Source organism: Aethalodelphis obliquidens, unplaced genomic scaffold, assembly GCF_003676395.1.
Source record: "Aethalodelphis obliquidens isolate GAN/ISIS:26980383/991018 unplaced genomic scaffold, ASM367639v1 scaffold27, whole genome shotgun sequence".
Classification (NCBI taxonomy): Eukaryota; Metazoa; Chordata; class Mammalia; order Artiodactyla; family Delphinidae; genus Aethalodelphis; species Aethalodelphis obliquidens.
The window spans coordinates 16192445-16204997 of NW_020837971.1; the positions used below are offsets into that span (position 1 = coordinate 16192445).

Below are 12553 nucleotides of genomic sequence, written 5' to 3' on the forward strand. Positions count from 1 at the left end.
TTTCCATCAGAAAACAAAAATACAATCCTGGGAACACAGTAGGAAACAAATAATTACACTACCAAAAGGAAACAGATATTTGAAGCAATTATCTAGAAAACTCTAGTAAAAGACCCTATTCTCTGATAGGTTATTTTGCCTTCTTTTCTATTGCTTCTTTGGTTTCTAAAAACTACTAAAACTTCACACATGGATAATCGTAGATCCTTTCAATATAGAATCTTCTTCAAAATATGTGCCAAGATTCAGTAAAATCCACACTTAGAGACAATCCTGTAGGACAAACAACTCAGTTTCTTCAAAAATTATAATAATAAAAAAGAAACCTACAGATTAAAAAGAAATTTAAGAGCTATCAGTAAAATGTAAGACATAGTGTCTCGATCCTGATTCAAACAAACCAACCGTAAAATTATGAAACAATCAGAGAAATCTGAATACTGACTGGGTATTTGTTATTATAAAATGTGTTAGCTGTCTTAAGACAATGGTATTGTGGTTATGGTCTAAAAAGTACCCCATCTTTAGAGACACATGCTTAAGTATGTGGACATGAAAATAAATCATGCCTGGAATGGGATTCAAACCAATCAACTGGGATGAGGGTTCAGGTTGGGGATACAAGTAAAACAAAACTGACCACAGGATAACTGCTGAAGTTGCAGGATGAGTACACAGGGGTTCATTATACTATTCTCTTTATTTTTGAAAATTTCCATAATAAAATAAGTTCTTAAAAATGAGAGTTTTGTTTTGATACTGTTGTATTATAAAACATTAAAGAATTTCCATTTTTAATGAAGACTTCCAGACTTCCAGAAAAATATAATTTTCTGATGGACCGTTAACTGATACATTAACTTAAATCTTACAAGTTACTTAGAAACTGACAAACAAAAATAATTTTTAAAATATTGTACAAATTACTGAATGTTACTGTATCAATAAAAGATCACTAAAAGCTGGAATTTTAAGCCAAAAGCAGACAACTTTGATCATCTTAACTTCAATTCTAGGTAAGGGTGTGGGCTCTGCAGTCAGCCAAATCTAGGTTTATATCCTAGTTCTGCCCTTTTCTATCTATTAGATAAATGTTTTCTGGCAAGCCATTTAACTTCTGTGAGCCTCAGGTTCTACATCTTTAAAATGGGGGTAATAAAATTTCTTCATCAATAAAGCGCTTAGCACAGGGCTTGCCACATAGTAAGTGCTCATTAAATAATTCAAATAATTCCACTATCCTTCATCAGTTCTAAATGCATGTTTTCATATTCTAACATCTCTGAAATTGGGATGCATCTCATAATTGATGGCATATTATGGTTTAATTGGCAGTTTTTTTCTTTAGTGGTATGTAAAATAATTGGTGCCTACTACTAACAGGTAGCAGCCAAGATTCAATATAATATGGTATCAATTATGATCGAAGTAGATTCCCAATTTCTGTTTTAAGATTTTTCTGAATATATAACCAATTTGAAATTTAAAAAATTTTGAAGTATGAGCAAAATATTTTCAACACAGCACAAACAGAACGGTTTAGAGACAAATTACTTTTTTAAAAAATGGTTTATCAATTCCATTTTTGTATAAAACACATGGGAGAAACCTAGCCAATCAACACACAACTGTTGCCACATGAAAAGATATTTTTATCAAACTTCGAGTCTAAGAACATACAAATGTTTCTTTTTCATATCTACAGTAATTGTCTATGCTTTTCCACTTAACTGTTTTAAAAATTCCACATATCCCCATTATTTCTTCTGTCCCAGTTACAGTACAATGACGGGGAGGAAGAAGGTTGGTTAGAACAACTCTCTAAGCAGTTTTCTGCTGTCCCTTCTTTCCAATCAGAGACTTGTGGATGTGAGGGATCACACCTAGAATGAAATGAAAAGAAACAGTATTAGTAGAAAAACTTTAAGCTGGCTATATCTTTTTTTTTTTTTTTTGGCTGCACTGAGAGGCATGTGGGATCTTGAGTTCCCCAAGCAGGGACTGAACCCATGCCCCCTGGAAGCATGGAGTCTTAACCACTGGACTGCCAGGGAAGTCCCTAAACTGGCTATATCTTACCACTTTAGGGCTTCAACCCCAAAAAGCAATTATATAAAGAATGAGGACCTCCCTGGTGGCACAGTGGTTAAGCATCCGCCTGCCAATGCAGGGGACATGGGTTCAAGCCCTGATCCGGGAAGATCCCACATGCCGCAGAGCAACTAAGCCCATGCACCACAACTACTGAGTCTGCACTCTAGAGCCTGCGAGCCACAACTACTGAGCCCACGTGCCACAACTACTGAAGCCTATGTGCCTAGAGCCTGTGCTCCGCAACAAGAGAAGCCACTGCAATGAGAAGCCCGCACACTGCAACGAAGAGTAGCCCCCACTTGCTGCAACTAGAGAAAGCCCACAAGCAGCAACAAAGACCAAATGCAGCCAAAAGTAATTAATTAATTTAAAAAACAAACAAAAAGGCTTTTAAAAAAGAATGAAATTTACTTAAGTCCCCTTTCACATTCTGATTCTGTTAAAGTATCTATACCAAGGGGTCCCCATCTTGGGGTCTGGGAACCCCCCTCTAAAACTGTATGTAAAATGGTGTGATTTTATGTGCTTTTTTTTAGAGGAGAGTAACCACAGCTTTCAAGAGGTTCTCCAAATGTGATCCAAAAAGTATTAAGAACCACCAATTTATATCTCACCTTCACTGATCCTGACTCATTCAATTATCTCAGCTCTGATTTTCAAGAGCATATTAAGCAATTTCTCACGATCATTTTTCAAACACAGTTTAAAGGATATGGGAAATATTTTAAACACCAGGTTTTAAGTCTCACATATGATATTTAGATGAAGAACTTGCTAAAATAAAAATAGCATTGTATATGGCTACAAGGAGAAGAAATATGTATTCAGATCATAATGAGAAGTCTAGAATTGTCAGACTTAACACTTTTGGAACTTAAGTTTCTATGTTCTCTAGTTGGTGATACAAATGTACTGGATCATCTATCTGAATTATCTGTTAGTTAGGCCAGTTAACAATCTAGGCTGAAGAGGAAATAATACATACCACCCCCAGCTATGGTAGCCTTGATAAGAGAATCCAACTCTTCATCACCACGGATTGCAAGCTGCAAGTGGCGCGGAGTGATCCGCTTAACTTTGAGATCCTTGGAAGCATTACCTGCCAGCTCCAGCACCTACAAAGCATCCGTTGAGACAGCACATCAAACAAGGGTGAAGTGTTTAAGGATTCAGTTTAGGCCTGCAATTATAGCTAAAAAGAGCACTACAGCGTCTACACACAAAACACACAAGATACATATATAAACCAACACTAAATTTTTTCCAAATTTCTATAATGCTTTTATAGAACTCTTATTACTCCATTTCGTCCTTTTTTTTTTTTTCTTTTTTTTTTTTTGGTGGTACGCGGGCCTCTCACTGTTGTGCCCTCTCCCGTTGCGGAGCACAGGCTCCGGACGTGCAGGCTCAGTGGCCATGGCTCACGGTCCTAGCTGCTCCACGGCATGTGGGATCTTCCCGGACCAGGGCATGAACCCGTGTCCCCTGCATTGGCAGGCAGACTCTCAACCGCTGCGCCACCAGGGAAGCCCCATTTGGTCCTTTTATATTCATTCTCTGCAAGAGAACTAGAAACTTGAGCAAAAATCTACTTCTGTAGAAAGAAAAAGGACAAGAGATAATATCCCTTAGCCAAGAATCTATTCAATAAATGTGAACATCTAGAAATATATTTTAATATACCCATGTAGTCTATTTTTTCATGGCCCTTAACAGCTGAAATTTATTGCTTAGCACTTGTAGAACAATTTAAAAATATAATTTAAAATAATTTCTTATTCAGAGTTTTTAACATCACTGGGCCCTATAATCTGTAGGGAATAAGCTAGAAGCCCTTTATTCTATAAGGGCAATTTTCAACTAGAGGAATTTCAAAGTCCCAGTTGGCCATAAAATTGCATTTTTCTTTTCTTTTCTTTTTTGCCTCCATAGACTGTACTGGCATTATAAAACCTTTGATGGAAGTAACACAAAAATAACTCCACAGAACCTCCTCACTTAAACAGAGTGGTGGGAAGCCTTGGTGTACATCTGAAGCAATCAGTGTGCTTTAAAAACCACCAGTACTCTCTACTCCATTCTCCCTTGCAACCTTCACTGGTCTGGGGTGAGGCCTGGCACCAGTATCTTTTGAAAGCTTCATAAGTGATCCTAGTGTGAAGCCAACGTTGAAAAGTGATTACCCCTAAACTTAGATTTCAGTATTTTCTTTACCTCTATTATTGACTAAAACCCCAAAATTAAATATTTGGAAAATACACATTGACTGCATATGTGTGTATGTATATGATTATTATTTAATCTTAAACTAAAAAATCATAAAGTTCCTAAGAATATAGATAATGGGAGTTTAGATGGGACTTGAAAATCTGAACCAGAAGCCTATGCCTCTACATGAGTGCACAAAATGCATACCTTTCTGAAAAGTCTGCAGGTAAACAAATAAAAACTGGTATAAGAGTGATAAAGCAGAAAGGCTCTTAACTAGTACCAATACAAAAACATTACCAACACAAAATCCCTGCTTGTGACATAGTGAAGTTGAAACTATCAATGTTAAATCTCCAATAGGAAAATAAATGACTTGGTAAGGTTAACGAAATGACAGCAGTGATAATTAACACACAGGTTAAAGCTAAATCTTTCAACCTGGCTCCCAACCACATCTTTCTCAAGTAGGAAGCTTCCCCATTTCTATTAGGTTGGCTATCTCTATCAGTTGACTTGCTTGTTACTCAACTTACTTCCCCTGCTTGGAATGTAGTTGAAGGAGTTTCATGGCTTCCCTTTTGTTTTCCTTAGGAGGGATTAGAATGGAGGAAGTAGTAGTCCATGACCTAAGAATTAAGAACTCTTGCCCAATTAACTTATCTTCCTGAAAAGTCAAACTGAGTAAGATACAGCATTTTATGCATACAACCATGCACAGAACCAGAAGGTTGCTTAGGTCTTTTACCAAATTTTGTTATCATAATATAGTTGTGATATTTAAAAAATATGTATCATCACACTGCCAAGACTTCACCCCACCTCAAATCTTTATTAACTAAGAGTTATGCTGGGGCTTCCCTGGTGGCGCAGCGGTTGAGAGTCTGCCTGCCGATGCAGGGGACACGGGTTCGTGCCCCGGTCCGGGAAGATCCCACATGCTGCGGAACGGCTGGGCCCGTTAGCCATGGCCGCTGAGCCTGCGCGTCCGGAGCCTGTGCTCCGCAGAGGGAGAGGCCACAACAGTGAGAGGCCCGTGTACCGCAAAAATAAAAATAAAAATAAAAAAAAGGGTTATGCTGTAAAAAAAAAAAAGTTATGCTGTAACTTCACAAATATCACCTATCGATTATATACGTATTTCAGAGTTCATTTAATTAGTAGTATGGTATTTAAATTATTTTACACTTGTCACGTCACTTAAAAATATGGATTATTGACCCTTACTTAACTTTAAAAAAGAGCACACCAAAGTTCTATTTGACACTGGTACTAGGTAATAGGCTGATAAGATACATCTAAAACCGCTATTAAAAGAAACTAACAAGAGTTTGTCTTTTTTATTTCAAACCAATATTCCATGGGTTTTAGCCATTTATGTCCAAGACACCTCCAGGATTCCCATATATAACATTTCCCCCACTAACCTCAGCAGTGAGGTACTCCAGAATTGCGGCACTGTACACTGCAGCAGTGGCACCGACCCTTCCGTGACTTGTGGTACGAGTCTTCAAATGTCTGTGGATGCGGCCCACAGGAAACTGAAAGAGACCACCCAAATGGGAAGCACTGAAGTCTTAACATCACACTACTGAATGTAATCAAAGGCTGAATAATATGAGTAAAGCATGAACTCAAAACCAACACCATTCTCCCATTGTGACCCTTTCTTTCTACTTTCTGAGAACAGGCACTTTCTCACCTCCAAAGTTCCCTAATCCCACTTGTCTGTGCCTTTGACTAACCCCACTCCTAACTTTCTTAAGGACCTTCCTTACCCCGTTACTGCTCCATCATTCAACAGCTCCAATTGCTTCCTTTTCGCTGGCTCCTTTCCTTCTGCACACTTCACTTAAAATGTCTCCACGTGTCTACAGCAACTGCCTCCAGTTACAGTCTAGACATCTCCTTTCCAAAGGCAAGATTTAAAAGCAAACCCTGAAACCCCTTTCTTGTCACCCATTTTCTCCCAATCCAACCCTGGCTTCTGTTAAACACCATTCTGAAAGACGAGCAGTAACATTTTAACTACTAAAATCTACTAGCCAGCAAAATCTACTTCCAGATTGCATCCTTAAAGAGAAGAGGCATGACTGTTTTGTTTACATCCTTCCCTAATTCTAAGCTCCCCGAGACCAGGATCCATGTCTTACTCCCTTCTGCATCCTCAGTAACCGCATGTTACGTCGTCTGACACAGAGGACCCCAAAAACCATTTCTTCTGGGCTTCCCTGGTGGCGCAGTGGTTAAGAATCCGCCTGCCAATGCAGGGGACATGGGTTCGAGCCCCAGTCCGGGAAGATCCCACATGTCGCGGAGCGGCTAGGCCCGTGCACCACAACTACTGAGTCTGCGCGTCTGGAGCCTGTGCTCCGCAACGGGAGAGGCCGCGACAGTGAGAGGCCCGCGCACCGCGATGAAGAGTGGCCCCCGCTTGCCGCAACTGGAGAAAGCCCTCGCACAGAAACGAAGACCCAACACAGCCAAAAATAAATAAATTTATTAAAAAAACAAACAAGCAAACAAAAAAACAAAACCATTTCTTCTTAGGCCGAAGCAATTACATAGTTCTAATACGAACTCTGACTACTCCTCAGTCTTTTCATTCTTTGACTCAAATACCACATCAAATATGGTAGGGGGTCCACCAATGCCTTTCTGATCCTTTCTCATGCTCGACTTAGGAAACTTATCCACAGCACAAGCTGCCAATTTTACGTAAGTGACCTTAAATTTCTAATTCTTTTGATCACCTCTCTTGGAAAGCTAGACTCAAATCTACAACTTTTGGACATTTTCATATGGATGTTTTGGTGGAACTTCAAAACGACTGCAGTTAAGTTTATTATTTCATAACTTGCCCCTACTACAAACTCTTCTGCTCCTTAGGGTCTAAGCCTTAGAGAAACTTCTCTTTGACCGTCCTCTCAATCCCATACCCCTCCTCCCATTTTTGGGGAGCATACACAAGCCTTCTATTCTTTTCCATCCTACTCAAGTTCAAGTATGTTATTACCTTATTCCTAAACCACTGCAATAGTCTGTATCTGTCTTCCATCTCCCACTTCAAGGTAAGGACACTTCAAATAAATTCTAATTGAGATTTGCATGATGTTCTAAAATACAGAACGTACCCACCAAGTACAAGTTCTCGCCCCCCCTTCTTTCAGTATCATCCAGATCATGTCATCCTCTTCCTCAAAAACTTTCAATGGCTCACTACTGCCAAGAAGATAAAAATCCTAACCTTATAGTCTGGACTTCAAACTTTCCTGTTTAAAAAGTATCTCTTACATGTAGGGAATAATTCTTACTCATCCAGAAAATTTTGAGTTTGTGGATTAAAGCTGCAACAATTTAAATATACGAAATTTGAAACCATTTAGGGCTTTGAGTATATCACTGAGTCTACACTTGAAGGTATCGGGGAAAGATTCACAGGACTAGTGGACAGTTCATTATTCTCTCATCCTGAAAGCCGATGTACCACGACAAACACTCTTTAAAATAAAAGCCACAGCATACTCACTTCAATCTGATACAATTTATAAAAGAACTAGGAACATAATTATAATCTAGAAATAATAGATTTTAAGAGAGCAAAATCACCAAATTCATTTAAGATCTTTTCATAACTTGTCCTTGTTTAGAAGAAGAGAATACAAATTATATACAAGGGAGTTGCAGGACTGCCGTGGTGGTCCAGTGGCTAAGGCTCTGCACTCTCAATGCAGGGGGCCCGGGTTCAATCCTTCGTCAGGGAACTGGATCCCACATGCCGCAACTAAGAGTTTGCATACCACAACTAAAAAAGATCCCGTGTGCCGCAACTAAGACCTGGCGCAGCCAAACAAACAAATAAATAAATAAGGCAGTTGCTTTGTGGTTTATATTTTGACCAATTAATCTCATTATCAAAGGCCAGTAGTACAAGTACACTTTTGTAATTAAAGAAACACCTATGAGTCACGAATTATAACAGTAAAGAAAATAATGAATTACAACAGCATGGATGTTACCTGTAACCCGGCTCTCTGTGAGCGAGACACTGCCTTAGCCTTGGCCTTCCCACTGTCCTTTCCAGCTTTGCCTCCAGCCTAGGTGGAAAAGAGTTCCAGATGAAGAATCGAAAATGCTATTTCAAAACTATTTAGGACTACAAATAAACTTACCTACAAAACAGAAGTACAGTTACAGATGTAGAAAATAAACTTATGGTCCCAGGGGGTAAGGCGGGGGGAGGGATAAATTGGAGGATTGGGATTGACATATACACACTATTGTATATAAAACAGAGAACTAATAAGGACCTACTATATAGCACAGAAAACTCTACTCAATACGCTGTAATGGCCTATATGGGAAAACAATCTAAAAAAGAGTGGATATATGTATATGTATAGCAGATTCACTTTGCTGTACACCTGAAACTAACACAACATTGTAAATCAACTATACCCCAATAAAAATTTAAAAAAAAATTAAACTTAGGAAATAAAATTTCTTCTAGTTTTACTTTAGGTAGTTAAAAAAATCTAGGTGATCTTCAATTTTAAATATACATGTGTTATATCTCCATTTATTTTATTTTTAAATAATTTTATTTGTCCCACAACTGGTGATGTCCATTTTTTTTTTTTGGCTGCACCCTGCGGCATGTGGAACTTCCTCGACCAGGGATTGAACCTGCACCCTCTGCAGTGGAAGCGGAGAGTCTTAACCACTGGACCATCAGGGAAGTCCACTATTTATTAATTTATATAGAAACAAGGTCAAACCTTAAATACTTTTTAAAAATGAGATTTCTAAAAATTTGAACATATTTTTCAGACTGAAGAATCTTCATCAAGTCAATATAACTCTCATGCTATAAGTATTTCATAATAAAATAATTTAAAAAATGTCAGTGTGTATCATTTCCACAGAAATATTCAGAACTTAGCTCTATGGGGAGAAAAAAAAGCATCTTAAAAAAAAATTAAACTATGATCTAGCAATTACACTTCTGGGCACATACCTAAGGAATTGGGAACAGGGACTCAAACAGATATTTTCTATACTATTTGCTATTTTGTTTATATCAGTATTATAAACAATAGGTAAAAAGCAGAAACAACCTAAATGTCTACCACAGAAAAATGAATAAACAAAATCGTGGTATATACACACAATAGAATAGTATTCAGCTGTAAAAAGGAAGGAAATTCTGATACATGCTACAACATGGGTAAACCTTGAAGACATTATGCTAAGTGAAATAAGCAAAAGGACAAATATGTATGATTCCACTTACATGAGGTACCTAGTCAAACTCATAGGAACAAAAAGCAGAATGGTGGTCACCAGAGGCTGGGGAAAGGGGCAGAATGGAGAGTTACTATTTAATGGGTACAGAGTTTCAATTTGGGAAGATAAAAAAGTTCTGGAGATAACTGGCAGTACACTGAAAAATGGCAAAATGGTCAACTGTTATGTGTATTTTACAAAAAAAAAAAGGGACATACAAACTTATTCTTAAGGGATTAAACAAATACTACTTTCAACTGATAAAGAAATATTTCTCAAATAACATGAATGGTCACAAACAGGACACAGTATATAAATGCAATGGGATATTATGCAGCCCTTTCAACAAATGAGTTACAGATATGTGCTGATAAGGAACAACTCACAAAACATACTTGTGTAAAAGGCAAGGTATATGCAAGTGCAGTGAGCTTTTGTTTACATAAAGTGGAGTACTGTAGAGTGTGTGTACATATACATTTCTAGAAGGTCACACAATACGTCAGAAAAGTTATTTGTCTCTAGGGATGGAATACTAAGGATCTGACTTGAGAGGGAAACCAATATTCTCTTTTGGGCTGTTTGATTTTACTACTTAAATCTATTATTTCTTCTCTGTTAAAAGAAAAATTAGTTAAATAAATCAGTTTACATGATTGGCTAGTTGTTTGAGGATGTTTTTGAAGCAGAGGTTAAGCTTTGAAATGGCATATTCCCTTTGTCCCTTTGTAATGGTTTCCTTAAAATACTTTTTAGGCTAAAAATCCCCCCCCATGTTTATCTCCCAAAACCATATGGGGGAGTAGCCATATATTCTCACTTCTTCAAATAAATCTTTTCAGCTCTATTTGCCCTGCTGTAAATACATTAAAAAAACCTCTCAGTTGGTGCATGAGTCTAAAACTATAATCACTCTCTACGACAATTATGAAATTAGTAGTTATCCATTAAAAACTACCAATTGCAGGGCTTCCCTGGTGGCGCAGTGGTTGACAGTCCGCCTGCCGATGCAGGGGACATGGGTTCGTGCCCCAGTCCGGGAAGATCCCACATGCCGCGGAGCGGCTGGGCCCGTGAGCCATAGCCGCTGAGCCTGCGCGTCCGGAGCCTGTGCTCCGCAACGGGAGAGGCCACAGCAGTGAGAGGCCGGCGTACCGCAAAAAAACCCAAAAAACAAAAACAACAAACCAAAAAAAATTACCAACTGCAAAACTTCCCAGGCTTCCCAATTTACTGCTCTTAAGCAATTTTATCACTTCAAATCCATCATACTTGCTATTTAACCTATTTGCTTTTTAAGGAAGTAGACATGAAATCAGTTTTTTTTTAAATCTCAGTGTTAGGACTTCCCTGGTGGTGCAGTGGTTAAGAATCCGCCTGCCAATGCAGGGGACACGGGTTTGAGCCCTGGTCCGGGAAGATCCCACATACCACGGAGCAACTAAGCCCGTGCGCCACAACTACCGAGCCCACATGCCACAACTACTGAAGCCCGCGTGCCTAGAGCCCGAGCACCGCAACAAAGAGTAGCCCCCGCTCGCCGCAACTAGAGAAAGCCTGCGCACAGTAACGAAGACCCAACGCAGCCAAAAATAAATAAATAAATATTTTAAAAAAAATCTCTAAGTTAAATGACTATTTCCGTGGTTTCCGGATACATTTCTCATACTTAACAAAAACAAAGTCTTATGGAATCAAACTTGTGCGAATATAAAATTGTACAGTAAAAAAAAAAAATTGTACAGTAAATAAATTTTTCACAACCCCCTCAAACTCTGTATGTACACCCTCCAACTTCACACATTCATTTTAATATGTCTGATGACTGATTGAGAAACAACATACAAGCACCATAAAATTTTTGATTCTAAGAACTGTGTTAGTATTAACCTGGGTTAAGCATCTCGGTAGAAAATACACCTATGGAGCCAGCTGGAGTGTATTTCAGTCAGGAAAAGTTGAAAACTGGATGCCAAGAAACTTGCATACTAGTTCAACAGATACATGCTCACGTCCCCTCAAGTTTAAAATTCTCAAAACAAGAATGACAACTCCACGCCTCCTGTATTTTTAGCTTATGCGACCGTGCATGTATTTTTAGCTGCTGGTAAAAGGGACAGCCAATATGTGGCAGGTCGCTAGAAATTAAATGAGTGACACCTTCGAAACCAGCAAGGACCAGGAGAATCATCCGCTTGAGCAAATCAGTTTACAGACAGATCTAATCTGTGCCTGAGTCGGCCGGCGGAAGCGCTTCCGTTAACTGCACAACTACAAGTCAGAAACGGGGTGCGACCATCCATAAGGTCGAAGCCAGATCTAAGACGCGAGAACGTCACAATAACCACAATTTCTGTTTGTGGTTCAGCCCCGGGCAAGGCTGTCTCCGTAGGGCGCTCGGGCGGACACTGCTCGTCGCCTCGGCGTCGCTGCTTCGCTCCCGCGCGGGGCACGACCACCTTCCAGCGCCTTTCCCTCTCAACTTCACAAGGGGCCAAGTTCCCTCCACTCGCGTTTCTAAAAACCGCACTTTTTTTTTTTTTTTTAACCGACGCACAATTCAGGAGTCAAAGTCGGTGGCAGGGGCAGCGGAGGTGCTGCAGAGAGCCAGGGTTGTCCCGCTCAGGGCCATCGGCCTCGGCCCGCGCACTCAGTTCGCGCCGGCGCCGCGGCGGGCGAGGCCGGGACCGCGGGGAGCCCCGCCGCCTGACGCCAGCCCAGCCGTCGTAGTCGCCTGACGCCCGCCCGCCTGACGCCCGCCGCCTCAACAGGTAGCGGCGCCGCCCGGCCATCGCCACCCACCCGGCCGCCCCGCAGACTTCACCATGGTCTCGGCCGCTCCCGCCCTCGGTCCCGCCGAGCCACCGCCGCCACCGCTCGCGCAGCACCGACCACCGCCGCCGCCACCGCCGCCGCCGGAGTCCGGACAATAACCGGGGCCCGCCTCGCACCACCCCAGCCAATG

The 12553-nt window shown here is 40.3% G+C and overlaps 1 protein-coding gene across 3 annotated transcripts; it reads right to left on the reverse strand.

Moving 5' to 3' along the window:
• Positions 1-805: 805 nt before the first annotated feature.
• H2AZ2 (H2A.Z variant histone 2) lies at positions 806-12541 on the reverse strand. 3 transcript variants are annotated; one of them, XM_027124042.1, is made up of 5 exons: positions 12413-12520; positions 8322-8399; positions 5730-5843; positions 3080-3209; positions 957-1883 (listed from the first exon to the last, which is right to left on the reverse strand). In XM_027124042.1, exons 1-5 carry the CDS (start codon positions 12413-12415, stop codon positions 1822-1824), a joined length of 387 nt encoding a protein of 128 aa, XP_026979843.1. In that variant the 5' UTR covers positions 12416-12520; the 3' UTR covers positions 957-1821. The 3 variants fall into 3 exon arrangements, with proteins under 3 accessions (XP_026979845.1, XP_026979844.1, XP_026979843.1); XM_027124044.1 differs by lacking the exon at positions 3080-3209 and having other exon boundaries at positions 806-1883; positions 12413-12541; XM_027124043.1 differs by lacking the exon at positions 8322-8399 and having other exon boundaries at positions 806-1883; positions 12413-12432.
• Positions 12542-12553: the final 12 nt, after the last annotated feature.